At 54.7% G+C, this 21,910-nt stretch overlaps 1 protein-coding gene across 7 annotated transcripts in view; it reads left to right on the plus strand.

Moving 5' to 3' along the window:
- RFX1 (regulatory factor X1) overlaps positions 1-21,832 on the plus strand; it is a 36,955-nt gene extending 15,123 nt beyond the window's left edge. For 4 of the 7 annotated variants that reach the window (XM_066347465.1, XM_066347482.1, XM_066347487.1 and 1 more), the window contains 20 exons: positions 1,787-1,896; positions 2,116-2,199; positions 2,860-2,967; positions 3,961-4,077; positions 5,158-5,253; positions 5,625-5,999; positions 6,762-6,856; positions 12,912-13,281; positions 15,527-15,708; positions 16,330-16,449; positions 16,544-16,659; positions 16,877-16,995; positions 17,078-17,187; positions 17,573-17,724; positions 17,805-17,902; positions 19,323-19,472; positions 19,588-19,796; positions 20,070-20,223; positions 20,304-20,349; positions 20,476-21,832. In XM_066347465.1, coding sequence (XP_066203562.1) covers positions 1,787-1,896; positions 2,116-2,199; positions 2,860-2,967; positions 3,961-4,077; positions 5,158-5,253; positions 5,625-5,999; positions 6,762-6,856; positions 12,912-13,281; positions 15,527-15,708; positions 16,330-16,449; positions 16,544-16,659; positions 16,877-16,995; positions 17,078-17,187; positions 17,573-17,724; positions 17,805-17,902; positions 19,323-19,472; positions 19,588-19,796; positions 20,070-20,223; positions 20,304-20,349; positions 20,476-20,645 — 2,981 coding nt within the window. In that variant the 3' untranslated portion in view covers positions 20,646-21,832. The remainder of the gene's footprint in view (positions 1-1,786; positions 1,897-2,115; positions 2,200-2,859; positions 2,968-3,960; positions 4,078-5,157; positions 5,254-5,624; positions 6,000-6,761; positions 6,857-12,911; positions 13,282-15,526; positions 15,709-16,329; positions 16,450-16,543; positions 16,660-16,876; positions 16,996-17,077; positions 17,188-17,572; positions 17,725-17,804; positions 17,903-19,322; positions 19,473-19,587; positions 19,797-20,069; positions 20,224-20,303; positions 20,350-20,475) is intronic. The other 3 variants (XM_066347475.1, XM_066347496.1, XM_066347505.1) reach the window with 3 other exon arrangements.
- The last annotated feature ends 78 nt before the right edge of the window (positions 21,833-21,910 follow it).

Raw genomic sequence — 21,910 nt, forward strand, 5'->3', positions numbered from 1 at the left:
TGAGAGCCTCCTCCCTCACAGCTCAGGGAAGCCTAAGTGAATGCAAAGGAAGATTCTGGCAAAATAGGACTCAGTGCCTTCTGGAACTGGCTGCAGAGACAGCTGGCTGAGTAGGCCTGGGGCTGTCCTAATGCCTGTCCCACATGTGGCCAATAGGTGGCTTCTCCCAATACCTCCTCCCACATCTGGCCACTATTCCCCATGACCTAACACACATTCATATGCTCTGTCCAGACTTGGCCCCTGAGGGCCTTGTATCTACCTGGGACAGCCCTTGCTCTAGCTAGGCCTTTCTCTTGGTATTCCCACATAGCTGAGCCCCAGATCCTTGCTTTGGAGGCCGTACCCAACCCTGTGATGCGCTGGACCTTGTATTATCCTCATAGGTCCCTATACCCATATGCCCAGTCTGCACACGACTGCCCTTGAGGCCTCAGCTCATGTGTGACCTGTGGGCCTGGGTTCCATGCAGTGTGAAGTTCATGTGGGCCTAGACATGGGCATGTATCCTGGCCTCCCTGGTCCCAGCTAGGTGACTTTGGGCAAGTCATTTCCTTTCTTTTCATCTCTGTAGCCTAATCTGAAACCCAGGGTAATAAAAGTTCTTTCCATCTCCAACTGCCCAGGAAGACTCTAGTATAGCTCCTGGGGCACCAGAAGCTCTATAGTTAATCCTAGTCCTCCTTGCCTACCGCTGTCCAATTTTGCCAGGCGACCCAGGAAGTAGGGCTGGGATGCTGGCTCCTTGTGGCAGCACATTAGAGGAAGGGCAGGCACATATGTACCGCAGCCCCACCCCAGCCTCTGAGACTCTTAGGAGCAAATCAGACCACATAGAGGGCAAGATGAATGGCTTCCTGGCTGGCGTAAGGGTCTCCCAGCCAGCATCTCTCAGGGAAACTCACCCCCCGCAACATACCCATTGCCCCCCAGCTCTTGTTAACCACTCAGTGAGATGTGCATGAAACTACCAGTGCCTGCCTGATAGCATCTCTGGGTTACCAGTCTCCCTTCTGATCCCAAAGTGCAGTCAAGGCCCTGTTTGGCCACGCCTACTGGGAGGGGAGTGTTTATTCCAAGAGGGCAGCTGGGAGCTCTACATCCACTGGGGGGATTAGCTCTCCAAGGTTGCAGGTATAAACCCGCCTGCCCCTGTGCCCTGCTGTTCCCGAAGAGGTGGGCCAGAAGCGAGGAACACAGGGCAGGCTCTCTTGAACACAGAAAGTGGGGGGACAGACGGCAAGGTGGGCACCATGTTCCGTGATTGCCTCTTCTCGGCTGCGCTTCGGCGTGAGTACCAGCCTGCCCCAACCCCACTGAGTACAGAAAGACTGGGACAGTAGAGAGGGAGGGGGCACTCGGCCACTGGCCATCAAGGCCTTCTGTGGCCACTCCTCTAACCAGCTGCAATTCCTGGGAAGCCAGGGGTCATCTCAGGAAAAGTAGCTCCAAGGCTATCAACGTGGGAGGCCAGTCACTGCCTGTCTACAAGTGCTGTCTGTTGGGAAAGGGGTGTTCAGACATCTGGGCCTCTGTTGCATCATGGCTTTCTAGTCACCCCTTCCAGTCTGGTTTTGGGATGAGGCGGGTGGGTGGTGGTGAGGCTGCTTCTAGATACTAAGGGTGCTCCTGGCTTCCACCCCAATGGGCAAGCCTGGCCAAGCAGCATGCAGGACTCTTGCAGAGGCCTGGCCCCGTGAGGGGTCTGCTTCAGACTCCATCATCCCATCTAGACGAGCTCAGGGTTGGGGGCAGAGGCAGAACTGACCCTCTTGACTCCTCCCAGAAGGTGCCATGCGGGCCAGTGAGACTGTGTCGGAGGCCAGCCCGGGCTCCACTGCCAGCCAGACTGGAGTCCCTACTCAGGTGGTTCAGCAGGTGCAAGGCACACAGCAGGTAGGATATACCCCTCCCCTAGGATGCATGGGGAGGGCATGTGAGGGGGGCAGGGGCTGTGGCCGAGAATACCTGGCTTTCCATCCCTGACCCACTGCCAGAGCCATCTGCTTACCTGTCCTTATCAAGATGTTTCACTTCAACACCTTCTCCACCCACCTGGGCTGGGTCTCCTGGGGAAGTCAGCATGGCTGAGGGTCTTCTTTCTTGCCCCCATAGCGGCTGCTGGTCCAGACAAGTGTGCAGGCCAAGCCAGGCCACATGTCACCTCTCCAGCTCACTAACATTTCTGTGCCCCAGCAGGTAAGTCTGTCACACCTGGCCCTGGCCCACACAGCCTCTCCAGAGTGTAGAACCCTTCCCTGATAGCCTTCAGGGATCTTCCCACCAGCATCCAAGACTTGAACCCATCCAGGAGCCATCGCACCCACTGTCTCCAGTGGGTGAGACTGTCAGTCAGGGCTCATCAGGGAAGGAGGCGGCATGCATCACCCTAACAGAAAGAACTAAGGGTTGACAGTAAGGAAGGTGACTTGCAGGTCCAGCCTGATTTCCCCAAGCAGAGAAACCAAGGCCTATTCGGTACCAACAGTTTGTTGCCAACAAAGGGACTGCAAGTGCTCAGTGCTCTGTTCCCTGAAAGGCTACAGGTGGCGTGCCGGCCTCAGCACAGACCAGGACAGTCCTGTCAGGTTCAAGAGTGAGGCTCCTTGGACACAAACCCTGGCTCTGCTGCTTACAGGCTCCAGGACCTCAGGCAAGCACATTTGCTTTACTGAGCCTCACTGTCAACCTCTGTGAAGTGGGGAGGACTGTGCTCCATCAAGGCTGTCTAGGTCATTCCATGAGCTAAGTGTGCAGGACTAGGATGTTGCTTGGCTCAGCATAGATGCTTGTTAATGTTTGTTAAAACTATACAGCCTGTCATCAGTGAAGTGTGGTCCTTTTTCCTCCCTGCTCCAGGCTCTTCCCACGCAGCGGCTAGTAGTGCAGAGCACAGCCCAGGGTGTTAAGACAGGCCAGGTCTCCCTGACGGTGCACAGCACCCAGCAGGTGCACTCGCCCCCTGAGGTAGGTGGTGACTTTTTCAGCGACCCTCCTTGTTCCACTCTCCCCAGGTTATACCCCCATAGTATACTTGGAGCTCTGGGCCCCGCCCCCAGACCACTTGCTCCTCTGGAATATTTTAGCCCTCCCCACTCCCAGCCCTGATATCCTCTTTGACCCCAGGCAGAGTGACTTGGCTGCCCAATTACTGGTCTTGCCACCTTCAGGAGAAGGAGGTGGCTTCCCCCCACCCCAGGTTGAAATGGCCTCTCAGAGCCAGCCCAGTACCAGGAGGCAAAGTGGGCCCTTCTTCCCTCTGCAGGGTGGGTAGAGGCTCTTCCTCAGACCACAGGGTGGAATCTGGGGACCCTCAAATACCTTTAAGAGTGCTGGAGGCAGGCAGGCCATGGGTTGTGGGAGCATGGGTGTCTGCATTAGGAGCTCAGAGTCAGACCCTCCAGCTCAGCTATTTACTTGGGGAGGGGGGGGTGATTCTGGACTGGCCCTCGAGCCTTCTGTGCTGAGTTTCCTACATATTAAATAGCCAGTGATACTAGGGTGGCCCAGAGCTCACAGGGGCTCTGTAGCCAGCTTGCCTGAGCACAGTGCCTGGTGCTATCACTCATAGCTGTGTGGTTCTAGGGCAGGTCCATTTCATCTGTGCCTCAGCACATCTGGAAATTAGGTATTCCCTCACCTATCTTTCCTCATCTCAGGCCTATAGACCCTCTAGTTACGGAGGCAGCAGATGGCCCCTGAGCTGAGGCTGGAATCCAGCTCTCCTCACTGGGGAAGATGGGTCTGCTTATCAATACCTCTGAGCTGAACCTCCAGTCTTGACCAGTGGTGACTGGGCCTTGCAGCTGGGACTAGGCATTTAGATGCACATAATGCTGTGATTACCAGCCCCCATTGGCTGCTGCCTTCCCCAACAGCTCTTGGGGACAGCACTCCTAAGAAGGGTTTTGTTAGGGCCCAGGTGCCCCAGGCAACACTCCGTGTCTTCTTTCCTTGTAGCCATCAGCAGTGCAGGCCAACAGCTCCTCCAGCAAGACGGCTGGGGCCCCCACGGGCACGGTGCCACAGCAGCTACAGGTCCACAGCGTCCAGCAGAGTGTCCCTGTCACCCAAGAGGTGCCAGGCCAAGGCGGGCGGCAGCTGGGGCAAGGGGTCCTGCCTGGGTGGCCTTTACAGCCTCCTAGGGCTGTGAGAGCTGGGCAGATGGGAGGTCCTACCACCTGGACCTTTGGCAAGTGCTTCTGCCTCTCTCCAGTCCCAGCATCCTCATCTAAATAATGGCTTCTGTCCTGGGGCCTGGGGTCAGTGTGGTTGGAGCTGCTGTGAGAATGAAATGTGGTCTTGTGGAGGCACCTAACACTAAGCAGGTGCTGGAAACAGCTTTGAGAAACAACTTTGGCTTCTTTAGACTCATTTTCCTGGAGGAGCCCCAGGGCCAAGTCCTGGCTCAACCCCAAGGGATTCAGGGAAAGGCCCTGGCCTCCAAACCGATTCCCAGCATTCTGGAGGAAATGGTGCTCTGAGCCACCAGCCATGGCAGCCAGAGCAGGTTAGGTGAGGTGCAAGGCTTGTCTGCCATCTGGTTGTTGTTACCACTGAAACTGATGCATTCCCATCCCCTTAGAAAACCAGATCAAAGCCGTAGGTCCTCTCCCCAGAGGGGAGAAGAACCATACCCCAAAGGATTCACAAATATTCTGCCTGGAATCACAGCCCCTCTGAACCTCAAGACCTGGGTTTGAGTCTGTGCTCCCCACCCAATAATCCCCTCCCCCCCAGTCTCTGTCCCTCACTGTGCCCTAAAGGTGATATCTGAATCCCTGCCATAGCATGAAAGTGAGGACTGGGAATCTTGGACAAGGGAGTGTGGGATAAACCTGCAGGGAGTGGAGGTGGAGAGCAGGGACTCCCTCAGTCAGTGCCCAGTTGAACTCAGCCCTGTCACTTCCCGTCAGCCTTGTCTTGCTGAGTCTGGGTTCCACACCTGTAACTGAGCACCCACAGTTAATGTGGTAATGAACCTAGGAGGCACTGGTGCAGGGCCAACTGCGAAAAGCTGGAGAAGGTGGCCTTTTCCTTACCAGGCTGCTCCTAGGCTTACATGAGTGCATGAAGGAAGGGGTTGGGTGCTTACGGATGGATCTGCCGCCATCATTGCCATGAGTCCCATGATCTGACTCCCTTTTTCCTCCCTAGAGGTCCGTAGTCCAGGCCACTCCACAGGCACCCAAAGCTAGCCCGGTGCAGCCACTAACGGTGCAGGGGCTCCAGCCAGTCCATGTGGCTCAAGAGGTATGTATCTCCCCCACCTACCTCTAGGCAAACTGGGACTAGGCTCAGCCCGACTGGGGAGGGGTGCAGGCCCCTTAGGCCGCAGGGAGGGAATGGAGCCACCCCTGGATCTTCAAGGGCTCAGCCCCACACTGGGCTGTACCTCTGGCTGTGGGCTACCAACTCGCCCTGGAACCTCTTCTTCCCTGGCACCTGGCATTTCAGGGCCTGGGTTTTGCTGAGAGAGATCTGGAGTCTCATCTCCTTGAGACACGAAGCAAGAAACTTCTGATCGGGTAGCTGCATGAGCTTAGCAGCCCGGTGGGCAGTGGAGGCCTGGAGCCCTGCTCACGGCAACCCCTTATTCTGCAGTGTCTCTGTTTGTCCTCCAGAGCTCAGGCAGTCAGTTTCCCGCTAGGAAGGCAGAGCAGCAAGAGCCCTGGCCCACGCCGCCGCCGCCGGAGCCGCCACCCCGGCCACCCACGCTCGGGCCTGGGCTGGGCACGCTGGCCCTGGAGCCACCGTCGCTCCAGCCCGCATGCTGCGGCGAGGCCCAGCAGCTAGGCAGCCCCGAGCTGCCGCAGCCCCATTACGAGCAGTGGGTGGAGCTTGTGGGCGTGCTGCCCCCACACCTGCTTCTGCCGCAGCAGAAAGTGGTCCTCGAGCCACTGCCCGGGCTCCCGGCCCGAGCCAGCCCCGACCAGAGGGTCAGGATCCAGAGAATCCCCCAGGTGCTAGTGTTCGGCACGGCTGCCACGGCCCTCAAAGTAGGTGGCCGACACACTGGCTGGGAACAAGGGGCGGGCGGGGGCGGGATCTGCCGGCCCTGGCCCCGGCCCGCGCCCGGCCCCATAGTCCCTGGCCCTCCCTACCTCCGCCCATACAGTCGCGGTACTCACTTTTGACCCCCCCCACCCCACCCCCGCCCGAAAGGGAGTTCCAGGCCCTAGGCTCCGCCCCTACAAACGAGTTTGGAGGGAAGAGATGGGGAATGCAAGTCCCAACCCTTTAAAGCCCTGTGGGTAGTCTCAGGTTCTGTCCCACAAGCTGGGCCCACCCCCTCAGGGCATGGCTCCGCCCCTAAGCCCTGTGCCTGATTTTCAGGTTCCACCCTAAAGCAGACTCCACCCCTTAAGCTTGTTTGTAGTTCTAGGCTCTGGCTAGGAGTCACTTGTGACAGCCTTGTCCCAGTGCTTTCCTCTGCCCCTGGGATCCACCTTTCATACCCACAGTAGAATCGCATCTGGGCTCCCCTTTACCCCACCTCAGGCCCCACTCTTGCTGTCCCCAGCCCAAGCAGAGAGTCCTGGCTTCTGACATAGCTCTGCCTGATTCCTGGCGGTGGTAGAGGCTGCAGGCCCTGGGCCTCCCACTCCAGTTTATTGTGTATTCAGAGACACCAGAAGTACTGCCTTCTGGGCTGGGAGCCAGATGGCGGGAAGAGGCCAGACTGCTGTGAGCCCTTTACAGGCAGAGGTGGAGGAGTTGGCTCACCTCTGACCCTCTGCATGCCCTTCGTCCTGTGACAGGTGCAGCAACTCCAGCAGGTGCCTGTCTCACATGTGTACTCCAGCCAAGTGCAGTATGTGGAGGGCGGCGATGCCAGCTACACGGCCAGTGCCATGTGAGTGGGGGGGGGGGCTTGGAGAGGAGATAGCAGTAGTGTCACAGGTCTGCTCAGGATCCCCCTAGGACTGGAGGGCCCAGTCCCAGCCCCCAGGAAACCAGGCAAACTTCAAGGCCTCAGGTGGTGAGTGCTTTTCAAGGGCAGCCAGCAGCCACCAGGCAAAGGTGAAGCAGAAAGCACCCTTATAGGTTGGGAAAGCGATCCAGCATAGCCTAGGTCTTCTTTTTATTTATTTATTTATTTTTAAATTTTTTTATTTTGAGAGAGACAGGAAAGGAGAGAGTAAGGGGAGAGAGAGATGAGAAGCATCAACTTGTAGTTGTGTCACTTTAATTGTTCTTTGACTGCTTCTCATATGTGCCTTGACTGGGGGCTCTAGCCAAGCCAGTGACCTCTTGCTCCAGCCAGCGACCTTGGGCTCAAACCAGCGACCTTGGGATCATGTTGATGACACTGCACTCAAGCTGGCAGTCCCACACTCAACCTAGCAGTCTGGTGACCTTGGGGCTTCAAACTGGAGACCTAAGCATCCCAGGTTGACGCTCTATCCACTGTGCCACCACCAGTCAGGCAGTATAGCCTAGGTCTTTAAAGTCAGATGGACCTGGTTTTTAGCCCCCCAACAAAAAAATGTTTAATTAAAAATTTTACGGCCCTGGCCGGTTGGCTCAGCGGTAGAGCGTCGGCCTGGTATGTGGGGGACCCGGGTTCGATTCCCGGCCAGGGCACATAGGAGAAGCGCCCATTTGCTTCTCCACCCCCCCTCCTTCCTCTCTGTCTCTCTCTTCCCCTCCCGCAGCCAAGGCTCCATTGGAGCAAAGATGGCCCGGGCGCTGGGGATGGCTCCTTGGCCTCTGCCCCAGGCGCTAGAGTGGCTCTGGTCTCGGCAGAGCGACGCCCCGGAGGGGCAGAGCATCGCCCCCTGGTGGACAGAGCATCACCCCTGGTGGGCGTGCCGGGTGGATCCCGGTGGGGCGCATGCGGGAGTCTGTCTGACTGTCTCTCCCGGTTTCTAGCTTCAGAAAAATACAAAAAAAAAAAAAAAAAAAAAATTTTACTGCCTGACTAGGTGGTGGCACAGTGGATAGAGCATCAGACTGGGACACAGAGGACCCAGGTTCGAAACCCCTGAAGTTGCTGTCTCAAGCGTGGGCTCATCCGGCTTGAGCGCGGGCTCACCAGCTTGAGCATGGGGTTGCTGGCTTGAGCATGGGACCATAGACATGGCTCCATGGTTGCTGGCTTGAGCCCAAAGGTCGCTAGCTTAAAGCCCAAGGTTGCTGGCTTGAGCAAGGGGTCACTTGTTCTGCGGTAGTCCCCTGGTGAAGGCACATAGGAGAAAGCAATCAATGAATAACTAAGGAGCTGCAATGAAGAAGTGATGCTTTTCATCTCTCTCCCTTCTTGTCTGTCTGTCCCTCTCTCTGTCTTTGTCTCTGTCACACACACAAAAAATAATTTACAAGATAAATATTTCTAAGTAACAAGGAATGTTAAACAGTGAAAAAGAATTACCTTTACTCCTTACCCCCCATCCTGCCCAAAGCAGGATGTTTCCTCCCAGCGATTCTCTGAGAATAGAAACTATGCTGTTTCTTTGTTCAGAAACAGTGGCAGTATGTTCTGTCCCTTGTTTCTTCCCCTAATTGTGGATCTCAAATCTCATCCCCTGTTTGCTCATGTGGATCCTGGTTACCTTCTTTCAACACTATATAATATTCCACATGTACAGATGGAACATGTAGCATGAATGACCCAGCTAACACATAGGAGACTTCGCTCCCTGGTAGTGTGCATAGCACAGCATTAACATATGCCACATTAGGCAGGTCCCATGCCCCAGCCTGCTCTAGCCCCAGCTCCAGCTCCTTGCTGGGATCCTCCACATGCCACCTTCCCTCTTCCATCCCATAGTAATAATTAATTCCAGGACTATAGTTATTATTGTTGTTTCAGTGTTTAGAAGCTTTATTTTATTTTATTTGCATTGTCTGATTTTTTTTTTTTTCTGAAGCTGGAAACAGGGAGAGACAGTCAGACAGACTCCCGCATGCGCCGGACCGGGATCCACCCGGCACGTCCACCAGGGGGCGACACTCTGCCCCTCCGGGGTGTCGCTCTGTCGCGACCAGAGCCACTCTAGCGCCTGGGGCAGAGGCCAAGGAGCCATCCCCAGCGCCCGGGGCCATCTTTGCTCCAATGGAGCCTCGGCTGAGGGAGGGGAAGGGAGAGACAGAGAGGAAGGAGAGGGGGAGGGGTAAAGAAGCAGATGGGTGCTTCTCTTGTGTGCCCTGGCCGGGAATCGAACTCAGGACCTCTGCATGCCAGGCCAACGCTCTACCACTGAGCCAACCGGCCAGGGCTTGCATTGTCTGATTTTATCCTTGTATCTCTGCCACATTTCCCTGTGGGCGTGATGCTGGTAATGGATTAGTTCATAGACCATGCTCAATTTGGTCCCTGGGACATGATTCTCTGGCTACCCCAGGTATAGCACCAGCACTTGAGTCATGGTCCATGGCATCCAGCTATCTTACAGTTCTATTGATTTATTTCTCGTGCTGCCAGTCCCCTAGCTATGCATTTAACCAGTGCTGGCAGAGACATCAGAGGGGCACTGCAGAGAGGAGAGGGGCGCTAAGCGCCACTAGGATGTTAGAATCAGAGCTGAGCCATGAGCTCAGGCTGAGAGTCCCAGGGTGGATCCTTCTGCTTCCCTTGATAGCATCTGTCCCTTTCTTCTATTTGAATTCTCCCCACTGTGCTTATATTATGTGTGATACCTCGTGATCCATTGTTACCATCAGGTTTTTTCTACCATGTGAAGTTCTTAGGGCACTGTATCTTCTCTCTCTTCTTCACAGTGGATCATTACTGGGTTTCCAGCCCTTGGCCAGCCTGGATCCCTGCCATGGAGAACACCATAGCCCCTGTGCCTTCATCCGTGGCCCTGTTCAGGCTGATTACACATTCATTCAATCAGTCATTCATTCAGCAAATAGCTACCAGAGTGACAATTTTTTGGAGCAAGTGTTACATGTGGGACACTGGGCTGGTCCTAGTTATGGTCCCTGCCACTGGAAGGGGTGGGCACTTTTTGGTGCTGGCTCAGGTCATGCACTCTTGGTGTCATTCATGTGGTAGATGTGGACCTGGGCATAATAATCAAGATGTGCATCCAGGTGTCTGATGGCAGGGCCCCTCACCTCCAGTAGTCACACCTCTCACCACTCTCCACCCACCAACTCCCTTTCCTGGCTGCCCCTAAGGCACTTTCTGAGCCAGGCCATCGCATCCTGGCCTTGCTAGTTTTCTGGATTTGTAAAATTTAATGTTATTATTATTATTTTTTTACTTTGTCTATTTTTTTTTCTTTACAGGGACAGAGAGAGAGAGAGTCAGAGAGAGGGATAGATAGGGACAGACAGACAGGAAGAGAGAGAGATGAGAAGCATTAATCATCAGTTTTTCGTTGCGACACCTTAGTTGTTCATTGATTGCTTTCTCATATGTGCCTTGACTGTGGGCCTTCAGCAGACCGAGTAACCCCTTGCTCGAGCCAGCGACCTTGGGTACAAGCTGGTGAGCATTTTTTCTTTTTTTTTTTTTTGCTCAAGCCAGATGAGCCCGCGCTCAAACTGGCAACCTCGGGTTATCGAACCTGGGTCCTCGGCATCCCAGTCCAACGCTCTATCCATTGTGCCACCGCCTGGTCAGGCAATTTAATGTTATTTTTTAAATGTTATTTTTAATCACTAATACATTGAGAGGACTCAAAAATCGAAACTATGTTCAATGATGTCTGGTGAGGCAGCAAGAGGTGCCCCCGCCCATCCCTTCTTTGCCGCTATGGTTAGCAGACAGATGACAGTCGTAGATACAAAATTCAGCTTGGTCTCCCCTCTTACCAATGCACCATCTGTACCCTTTCCTCCTCTTTTGTTCACCCAATGGAATGTTCTGGAACTTGTTTTTTGGCAGGATCACAAGACCATCTTCTTCCTCCTTCCTCATCTCATCCCTGTGTAGGATTCTGTCACCTTTGCTTTACTAAAGAGGAACCTGTCGTCATTTTTATTCCGCTACAATTTGTAGCCTTGAGCCGGCATCATCTGAAGGAGGTCCTGGAATAGCTGGAGGAGAACTCTCCAGGACAGATAGGTGCTAGAGCCAAAGGAAACACATGTGCACTGAGGGTAGCCACTGTATCTAGTAGAGCCTCCATTTGTTTAGTGCCCCCTTCCCACCTTATTCCCCTCTGGGCCAGGTACCACCTTCTGCAGTGCCCTCAATTTACCTTTACTCTCAGCTTCTCTTCCGGCTCCCCAGCGAGGACATTACCTCCCCCAGGTAGGGCCTTTCTTTTCTCATCATGCCCAGTATGGGTCCGCAGTGCCGGGAATAGTGCCCAGCATACAGTAAGCATTCAATAATTTTTTTTTTTAAGGAGGGCGGCCACTTCCATGTTGGTAGGTGGTGAGTTATTTTTTCTTTTTTTCTTTTATTGATTTTAGAGAGAGAGAGAGAGGAAGGGAGAAAGAAACATCAACTTGTTCCGCTTATTTATGTATTCATTAGTTGATTATTTTTGTGCTTTTGTTATTTATTTATTTATTTGTGACAGAGACAGAGAGAGGGACAGGGACAGACAGGCAGGAATGAGAGAGATGAGAAGCATCAATTCTTTGCTGCAGCTCCTTTATTTTTTTTTATTTTATTATTTTTGTTTGTTTGTTTGTTTGTTTTCTGAAGCTGGAAATGGGGAGAGACAGTCAGACAGACTCCCGCATGTGCCCCACCGGGATCCACCCGGCACGCCCACCAGGGGCGACACTCTGCCCACCAGGGGGCGATGCTCTGCCCCTCCGGGGCGTCACTCTGCCGCAACCAGAGCCACTCTAGCACTTGGGGCAGAGGCCGAGGAGCCATCCCCAGTGCCCGGGCCATCTTTGCTCCAATGGAGCCTTGGCTGCGGGAGGGGAAGAGAGAGACAGAGAGGAAGGAGGGGGGGTGGAGAAGCAAATGGGCGCTTCTCCTATGTGCCCTGGCCAGGAATCGAACCCGGGTCCCCCGTACGCCAGGCCGACGCTCTACCTCTGAGCCAACCAGCCAGGGCTGCTGCAGCTCCTTTAGTTGTTCAGTGTTTGCTTTCTCATATGTGCCTTGAGCAGGAGGCTACAGCAGAGCTTTATTTATTGATTTTAGAGAGAGAAAAAGAGAGGCCCTGGCCGGTTGGCTCAGTGGTAGAGCGTCGGCCTGGCGTGCAGAAGTCCCGGGTTCGATTCCCGGCCAGGGCACACAGGAGAAGTGCCCATCTGCTTCTCCACCCCTCCCCCTCTCCTTCCTCTCTGTCTCTCTCTTCCCCTCCCGCAGCTGAGGCTCTATTGGAGCAAAGATGGCCCGGGGCGCTGGGGATGGCTCCTCAGCCTCTGCCCCAGGCACTAGAGTGGCTCTGGTCGCGACAGAGCGACGCCCCGGAGGGGCAGAGCATCACCCCCTGGTGGGCAGAGCGTCGCCCCCTGGTGGGAGTGCCGGGTGGATCCAGGTCGGGCGCATGCGGGAGTCTGTCTGACTGTCTCTCCCCATTTCCACCTTCAGAAAAATACAAAAAATAAAAAAATAAAAAAATAAAGAGAGAGTGAAGGTGGTGGGAGGTTGGGGGGTGGAAGAGTCGGAGCTTCTCATGTGTGCCTTGACCACGCAAGCGTGGGGTTTTTAACTGGTGACCTCAGCCAGTTCAAAGGTCGCTTTACCCACTGCGCCACCACAGGTCAGTTGTTGTTGTTTTTCTGGTTGAGTGAAGTGTTTGGCCTGTTACAAGTTACCTAGCTCTTCTGTCTCAGCTTACTCATGTGAGCTGGGGACTCTCGTGTCAGGGGGCTGCTTTGAGGATTCAATGAAAGATTGCCCATCAAACACTTGGGGTGGTGCCTAGTCAGACACTCAGGCTGTGGCTTCCATCCTGGGAGCCTATCCCTATAGAAACCCCTTCCTTCATGCTCTCATTGCTCAGCTCTTGCCCCTGATTCCCTTCCTTTTGCTTCTTTCTCAGCCGTTCCAGCACCTACCCCTACACTGAGACACCACTGTACACGCAGACAGCAGGCACCAGCTACTACGAGGCTGCGGGCACAACCGCCCAGGTCAGCTCACCTGCCACCTCCCAGGCAGTGGCCAGCAGTGGCTCGGTGCCCATGTATGTGTCTGGCAGTCAGGTGGTCGCCAGCCCCACCAGCAGCGGGGGCGGGGCCAGCAATGGCAGCAATGGCGGCAGTGGTGGCAGTGGAAGCGGTGGTGGGGGCAGTGGTGGCGGCAGCAGTGGCGGTAGCAGCGGAGCAGGCACCTACGTGATCCAAGGCGGCTACATGCTGGGCAGTGCCAGTCAGTCCTACTCCCACACCACCCGTGCCTCACCAGCCACTGTAAGTACCAACCCTGGACCCCAAGGAGGCAGGTGGTGGAGACCCCTGGACAGAGGTGGTGGGTGGTAGCGGTACACCCTCTTTAGGAGCTTAGGTAGGCTGTCGCGAGTGCTCAGATGAAGATGGCCTGAGAGTGAATCCTCACTCTGTGGCCTCAGACAAGTTACTCAGTCTCTCTGGGCCTCAGGTAATACGTATGAAGTTCTTGGAGTAGTACCCCAGGAAGGGTCATCTACTCTGATTATAATTAATAATAGAAGATAATCAGTGAGGAAAGGGGAGGTAGGCACCAACATGAGAGGAGCTGCCCTCAGCAAGGTTCTTTGTTCATCTGGAAGGCATTGAGATAACCTCCCTCTACCCAGAGGAGGCTGCATGCAGTCACTCGGGCAGCCTGGATTCCAACCCCAAATGGGTTCCCCATCAGCTCTGTGACTATGGCTGTGTCAGGGCCTAGTAGTCATGGTGTGGTTCCTATCCTCTCATAGAGTGGGGTCTGGAGCAATGGCTTCCATACATTTTTAACTTCTGTCCTCTGACATGGTGACCCATTGCGGACCACATAACTGAGATGGACACTTTCCCATGCAGCCTGGCTTCTAGTCTAGTTTTTTTAGGTGAGAGGAGGGGAGATAATGAGGCAGACTCTCCCACATGCACCCCAACTGAGATCCACCTGGCAATCTCATCAAGGGCCGATGCTTATATACCAAGCTATTTTTAGTGGCAGTGTGCTCCAACAGAGCTATCTTCAGTTCTTGAGGCCACACTTGAACCAATGGAGCCACGGGCTATAGCAGGAGAAGGGAGAGGATGGGGAGCAGATGGTTGCTTCTCCCGTGTGCCTTGACCAGTAATCAAACCCAGAACATCCATATGCCAGGCTGATGCTCTATCCACTGAGACACTGGCCAGGGCCCTAGTCCAGTTTTTCTTAATGCTGGTGTGACCCACTGATTTCATGATCCCCTAGTGGGTCCTCACCCGCAGTTTGCAACCATGCTGTGCTAGAACAGTGCAGTTCAATGGAACGTTCTCTGGTGATATAAATAAATGTTCTCTGTGATGCTCCATATGGGAGGCCTCTGGCACATATGGCTATCAAGTGGTTGAAATTTAATGGGGATCACCAAGGAACTGAGTTGTGTTAATTTTTTTAAAAACTATTTTGGTATAATTTAGAAATCCCCATGGGCACTTTCCCCTGATTACCCTGCTACATTTGACATAACTGTAGTAGGCAGCTAACATTGGTATAGTGCGGATGTCTGCTTCTGTGTGTAGATTTGGGAAACCACCACCACAGTCAAGATGCAGAACTGTTCCAGCGCCACAAAGGTCTCCCTCCTCCTAACCCTTCTTCATCACCCTGCCCTCCTCCCTCCCAACGTTCCTAATCCCCCACAACCATGAATCTGTTCCCCATTTCTGTAATGTTATTTTGACAATGTTCTATGAATGGAATCATACTCCCTGTGACCTTTGACATTGGCTTTTTCCACTCAACATAAATAAGTTTACATTTAAATAGCTGTATGTGGCTGATAGTGACAATATTGTACAGTACAATTCTAGAAAGTTCCATGGAATTTAATTCCCATGGGTCATTGTGATATGTTGTCAGGATCACAATTGGAAATAGGTACAGAGAGCACTTAGCAATGAGAACTGCATTCCCTCCTTATCCTCAGGGGATACATTCCAAGTCTTTCAGTGGATTCCTGAAACCACAGATTATACTGAACCCTGTAATGTTTTTTCATTTATATACATATTTATGATACAGTTTTATTTATAAATTAGGTACAGTCAGAGATTGACAACAATATATAATAAAATCAGAAAATTATAGCAATAAAAGTTATGTAAATGTGGTCTCTCAAAATATCTTATACTGTATTTACCCTTCTTGTGGTGATGAGAGATGATGATACAATACCTACATGATGAGATGAAGTGAAGTGAATGACAGGAATTGTGACATAGTGTCAGGCTACTACTGACCTGACGATATGTCAGATGGCAGGAGACTTCTCTGCTTCAGTGATCCTGGGTCATCAAGCCATGACAGTGTCAAAGGTTGGATGTCAGGAGCAGACATTGTTGATAGCTCGGGAAATTGAGTAATTTTTGAACCATGCTTGACCTCAGGTAGCTGAAGCCGCAGGAAATGAAAGCATGAATAAGGGAGGACTACTGTATTTGAGAAACTGAAGTGATTCTTCCATCTCCATTCCGGCCCCAGGTCCAGTGGCTCCTGGACAACTATGAGACAGCCGAGGGCGTGAGCCTGCCGCGGAGCACCCTCTACTGCCACTACCTGCTGCACTGCCAGGAGCAGAAGCTGGAACCCGTCAACGCTGCCTCCTTTGGCAAGCTCATCCGCTCCGTCTTCATGGGCTTGCGTACCCGCCGTCTGGGCACCAGGTGGGGCCACCTGCCCCTGACAACCACAAGGACCACCCCACCCCAAGTTATCAAGGGTCTCAGCTCCACTTCTCATGCGCTCACTCACTCCCTTCCAGCCCCACTGGCCTCTGTACAGCTTCCCACCCCAGGACCTTTGCACCAGCTGTGTATTCTGCCTGTGTGCTTTTTTCCACCTCTTTACTCAGACATCCCTTGGCTCCCTTAACTAAAACTAGTCTTTCCCCACCTCCTGTATCTCTTTGTGCCTCTATTTCCTCACCTGTTCATTGAGCAACCTTCATAGGGTAGGGATGAGGAGCATGGATTTGTATGTGCTTAGAGCTCAGAACAGCATCCAGCATGTTCTTATGGCTGTGCTGCCCTGTGCCAGGATCAGGATTTGAGGATGCCCCAGACACTGGCCCCGTCTTCACAGAGCTTAGTCGGCATGTGGGGGCCTCTCCTGACACCCACAGCCTCTATGCTTTCTGAGCACAGCACCCCAGCTCTGTGGAATGTGTGTCTCCCCACTGTGGGCTCTGTTCGGCCCCCAAGCAGCAAGGAGGCAGGTGATATGAAGCTCCCAGTGGATGACTAGTGACCTCCCAGCCCAGCCCTCACCCTCCACCTCACTCCCAGGGGCAACTCCAAGTACCACTACTATGGCCTGCGCATCAAGGCCAGCTCACCTCTGCTGCGGCTGATGGAGGACCAACAGCACATGGCCATGCGAGGCCAGCCCTTCTCACAGAAGCAAAGGTAGGAGGGTAGGCTAGACCCTGTACTGATGGGTGGGGAAGGGCATGCTGGCTGACCCCCCACCCAATTGCTCCACCTACCCCTTTTCCCCCAGGCTCAAGCCCATCCAGAAGATGGAGGGCATGACCAACGGTGTGGCCGTGGGGCCACAGCAGGCCACCGGACTGTCAGACATCAGCGCCCAGGTCCAGCAGTACCAGCAGTTCCTGGGTGAGAGCCTCCTGGCCTATGATCTAGGGCCTGGGGCAGGGTCTGTGGTCCCCAGATGATTCACTTGCCTTCCCTGAGCCTTATCATCTCCCACTGTACTGGGGGACGCCTGCTTGGTAGGAAAGTGGTGACAACTTAATCAGATCCCAGGATGAGGCTCCAAGGGGACAGGTAGGTAGGGGACAAAGGGTGTCATTGTATCCCTTCCTGCCCCCAGATGCCTCGAGGAGCCTCCCTGACTTCTCAGAGCTCGATGTCCAGGGCAAAGTGCTGCCCGAGGGCGTTGGGCCCGGGGACATTAAGGCCTTCCAGGTCCTGTACCGGGAACACTGTGAGGTAGGGCAGCCCAGGGGCGGGCAGGGATGAGGGAGGGCCATGCTGACCCCCAATACCCCTGAACATCTGGCTTCCCCAATAGGCCATCGTTGATGTCATGGTGAACCTACAGTTCACTCTGGTGGAGACACTGTGGAAAACCTTCTGGAGGTACAACCTCAGTCAGCCCAGTGAGGCACCACCGCTGGCCGTGTGAGTCCCTGGGGAAGAGCAGTGAAGAATGGAGAAAGGGGGAAGGGAGTGCGTGAGTCAGTACCAGGGCTGGGATGGCTGGACCTCCAACATCATGGAGGAGTGGGAGTGCCTGCCTGGCTCCTGCAGTTGATGGGGTACAATCCCCACTCCAGAGTGTGGATGTGTATAGGTCTGACACTCAGTGCATGGGATGGTGTGCTCCACTGACTCATTTCCTCCCATGATGGGTGGGTGGGTCCCTGGGTGGGTCCCAGTATACAGAATATAATACTCCTTTAATACTGAGGGCACTGGCGCCATTGTCAGCCTGACCTTAAGTGTCAACCAGAGGCAGGGAGCACCTGCCTGACACCAGGGGTGTGTGGGGGGGGTGTACCCACAGGCACGACGAGTCTGAGAAGCGGCTACCCAAGGCCAGTCTGGTGCTGCTGTCCAAGTTTGAGCCTGTGCTGCAGTGGACCAAGCACTGTGACAACGTGCTATACCAGGGCCTGGTGGAGATTCTTATCCCTGATGTGCTGCGGCCCATCCCCAGTGAGTGCACTGCTGCCCCCTCAGCCTCACACCCTCCCCTTCAGCCTCAGTCCTGACCATCTCCCATTGTTAACCCACAGGTGCCTTGACCCAAGCAATCCGGAATTTTGCCAAGAGCCTGGAAAGCTGGCTCACCCACGCTATGGTCAACATCCCTGAGGAGATGCTGCGGGTAAAGGTAAGAGTGTGAGGGGCCAGCCAGGGCTCTGCCTGGCTCCTCTCGGCTCTTCCCTCCCAGCTGCAAAGCCAAGATCTGAGGGCTACTGGCCAGGTACCTTAGTACCTCTTCCCAGTAGGGGCAATGAGATTTGTCCCGTGCCTGTCCCCTGGGAGTGAGCTTTAGGCATTGTCTTTACAAAGCAGCTTCCTCAGTTACCCATTTCTGAAACACAGTCCCTTTGTAGTTTTTTTGTACACAACACAGCATCTTAAAGACCAGCTGCAAACAAGATTATTTTCTTCAGACAACCTTGAGAAAAAGTGCTTTAAGAGTTCAGAAATAGATAAAATCCAAAAAAAGGGGGGAGGGTGAGCAACACTGTTAAGAGAACAGAACACTAACCCTGTTCATTAGTGCACATTCACTAACTACTTAGATGTGAGGAATTAGATGGTATATGCTTGCTCTTGGGCAGAAAAGGAGAAGAACAAAAGAGGGTTTTATTTAGTCTGAAAAATGCTAACAAGACAGCTAAACAGAACTGATGTGTGAAGAATCACTCAATATGCTGGACACAGGGCAGGGCAGGGGTCTTGCAGGAGAGTAGAAGCTGGATCTGAAAGGAGCCTTTCAAAGACTCATGTGTTCAACCATTTATTAAACATGCATTTATTGCCCTGGCCGGTTGGCTCAGCGGTAGAGCGTCGGCCTGGCGTGCGGGGGACCCGGGTTCGATTCCCGGCCAGGGCACATAGGAGAAGCACCCATTTGCTTCTCCATCCCCCCCCCCTTCCTCTCTGTCTCTCTCTTCCCCTCCCGCAGCTAAGGCTCCATTGGAGCAAAGATGGCCCGGGCGCTGGGGATGGCTCCTTGGCCTCTGCCCCAGGCGCTAGAGTGGCTCTGGTTGCGGCAGAGTGACGCCCCGGAGGGGCAGAGCATCGCCCCCTGGTGGGCAGAGCATCGCCCCTGGTGGGCGTGCCGGGTGGATCCCCATCGGGCACATGCGGAAGTCTGTCTGACTGTCTCTCCCCGTTTCCAGCTTCAGAAAAATACAAAAAAAAAAAAAAAAATGCATTTATTGAGCGCCTACTGTATGCCCAGCATGGTTCTTAGTGCTGGCAACACAGTCGTGATCAAGATGGACAGAACTCCTACCTTTCGTAGAGCTGACATTCATTGGAATAATGGAAACAAAATGGAACAAAAATGTATTTAAGCAATGCCCTCTGAGATTTTCAGTTGCCTCCTTTCATAATAGTAATGGTAGTTAGACACAAACCATTGAGTAGGTGGACACCAAAAGTCTGCAATTCCCTTGCTCCCAACAAAAGCAAGGAGGTACACCCCCTCCCTTCTTAGAAGAAGGAAAAGAACTGAGAGGTTGCAGTGAGTGTTGGTTCCACAGAAGCCACAAGCCCCCCCCCCCCCCTGCCCCCAGGTGGCAGCTGCTGGCGCCTTTGCGCAGACACTGAGGCGCTACACTTCCCTTAACCACTTGGCGCAGGCAGCACGCGCTGTGCTGCAGAACACCGCCCAGATCAATCAGATGCTGAGCGACCTCAACCGGGTGGACTTCGCCAACGTGCAGGTGAGCACAGTGCGGGGCAGGTGAGTGGGGTAGGTGAGTGTAGAGCGAGAGGAGGCGGACGGCAGGCCCAGACAGCACAACGGCTGAGTTGGGGCATCCTCCCACTGTGCCCCAGGAGCAGGCCTCGTGGGTATGCCGCTGTGAGGACCGCGTGGTACAGCGGTTGGAGCAGGACTTTAAAGTGACGTTGCAGCAGCAGAACTCACTGGAGCAGTGGGCAGCCTGGCTGGACGGCGTCGTGAGTCAGGTGCTCAAGCCCTATCAGGGCAGCGCCGGCTTCCCCAAAGCCGCCAAGCTTTTCCTGCTCAAGTGGTCCTTCTACAGGTGCGTGCTAGCTAGGCGGGACGGGGGGGGGGGGGGGGGGGGGGGGCGGAGGAGGCCATACCTCCCTGGAGAGGGTGGGACCAGAGAAGGCCCCACCTTCCTGAGGTGGCCTTTTATGAAAGCCGTTGTGGTGGTGGTGGTGGGAGGGTGACACGAGAGCCCTCCGTTCTCACTGCTACACGCCCCACAGAAGCCTTGCTCCAGCCTGAGGCAGGCATGGGCGGAGGAGGGGCGGAACCTGGCCTCATGCCTCATCTCCGTTGCTATCCTCAGCTCTATGGTCATTAGGGACCTGACCCTGCGCAGCGCAGCCAGCTTCGGTTCCTTCCACCTCATCCGGCTGCTCTATGATGAATACATGTACTACCTGATCGAACACCGTGTGGCCCAGGCCAAGGGCGAAACCCCCATCGCAGTCATGGGCGAGGTGTGCAGCTGAGCGCTGGGGGTGCGGGCGGGACACCCCTTGGCGGGACCCTCACCCTTTCTCCTCTCTCCTCCTAACAGTTCGCCAACCTGGCCACCTCGCTGAACCCCCTAGACCCAGACAAAGGTCAGGCTCGTGCGGGACAGGGCAGGGCACGGGCTGGAGCGAAGGAGGTGGCAGGGCTGAGGGCTGAGGGCTGAAGGCTGAGGATTCCATGCCCTGCGCTGAGAGGTTCTGGTCCCTGTATCTCAGATGAGGAGGAAGAGGAGGAGGAGGAGAGTGAGGACGAGCTGCCACAAGACATCTCGCTGGCAGCCGACGGCGAGTCTCCTGCGCTAGGCCCCGAGGCCCTGGAGCCACCAGCCAAGCTTGCGCGGACAGACACGCGTGGCCTCTTCGTGCAGGCGCTGCCCACCAGCTAAGCCCGCGGCCTCCACGGCCTCCCCAGCCCCGCCCGCCCCCCGCCACTCCTCCACGCTAGGGTCCCCCGCACAGCTTCTGTGGCTTTGCTGTCCCCATTCCAGCCTCAGCCAGGGTGGGGAGGGGGCCTCCGAGACAGGGAAGGCAAGGTGGTCCCCGCCCCCAATGGGGCCGGCACAATCACAGGGCCGGGGAAAGCCACAGCTGCAAACTCTGACACAAAAGATGTGCCTTAAAGGAACCCGCCGCTGTGCCCATGTGCCCTTTGGGGCAGCTAGCCCGGCCCCTTGACCCCAAGGCAACAGCCTCTCCCTTCCCCCGCCCCACCCTTAGGGGGCAGGCAGGCAGGCCCCCCTCCCCTGTTAACTTATTCAGCTCGCTGGCTTTGCACAGCCTGTCCTGGGCCCAGCCAACCCTGGGCCCAGCCAGCCTTGGGTCCTGGGTGGGCACAGGTGGGCATCACCTAGGGACCTTCCCCACCACAGTCAGCAGCAATCCTGGGACCCCTCCCCCCAACAATCCCACCGCTCCCTCCTCCTTAGTATAAGTGCAATTAAAGCCGTAGGTGTCACAACTTCTTCAGAGCTGGGTCCTCCCTTGCCCCACAGCCCTAAAGGGGGGCACTGCCCTGCCCGGCTCTGGGGAGGGTGGCACAGGACACTGCCTCCAGCTTCCAAAGAGCAGCGGGCTGGGCCTGGTGCTCTAGCCTGGAGGAGCCTGCTGCAGGCAGCAGGGCCTGGAGTGGCCTGCCCATCATGCGTGGGCTCCACTCGCTCAGATCCAAGACCCCCGCATCCGCAGCTGGTTTGTATGGAACCTCCCTGCTTCTCCATGCTGTGCACCCGCCCCCACATAACTATTGTGTGATTTGTGAGTGCCGCCCAAGTGGAGTCAGTTAACTTGGGTTTTTTTCCAACCATCATGGCCTTATCTGTTCTGGTTTTCTCAGTGTTTTCAACCTGTAAGATAGATGTTTATGGCAAAATCAAAAAAAAGAAAAAAAATGACCTATTGTATAAAAATCACTATTTTGTGTGCTCCACAGTGCTGCAAGCTTTTGGGGTGGCTGCCCACTCCCCTCCATGCCCTTGGGCCTTCCTCCCAGCAGTGAAAGTGTGGTAGTCTAGTGCACCAAGCCGTTTTCTACCTTTTTGTAGTCTTTCTTAAAACAATAAACTCTGCTGTGATATTTGGTGACTGCTGACTTGAGGACCTTAGGGGCACCTTGGGGCTAGGGCTCCAGTTGCCCCAATCACAGTAAAGAACA

This window comes from Saccopteryx leptura, chromosome 1 (assembly GCF_036850995.1).
Source record: "Saccopteryx leptura isolate mSacLep1 chromosome 1, mSacLep1_pri_phased_curated, whole genome shotgun sequence".
In the NCBI taxonomy this organism is placed as follows: domain Eukaryota; kingdom Metazoa; phylum Chordata; class Mammalia; order Chiroptera; family Emballonuridae; genus Saccopteryx; species Saccopteryx leptura.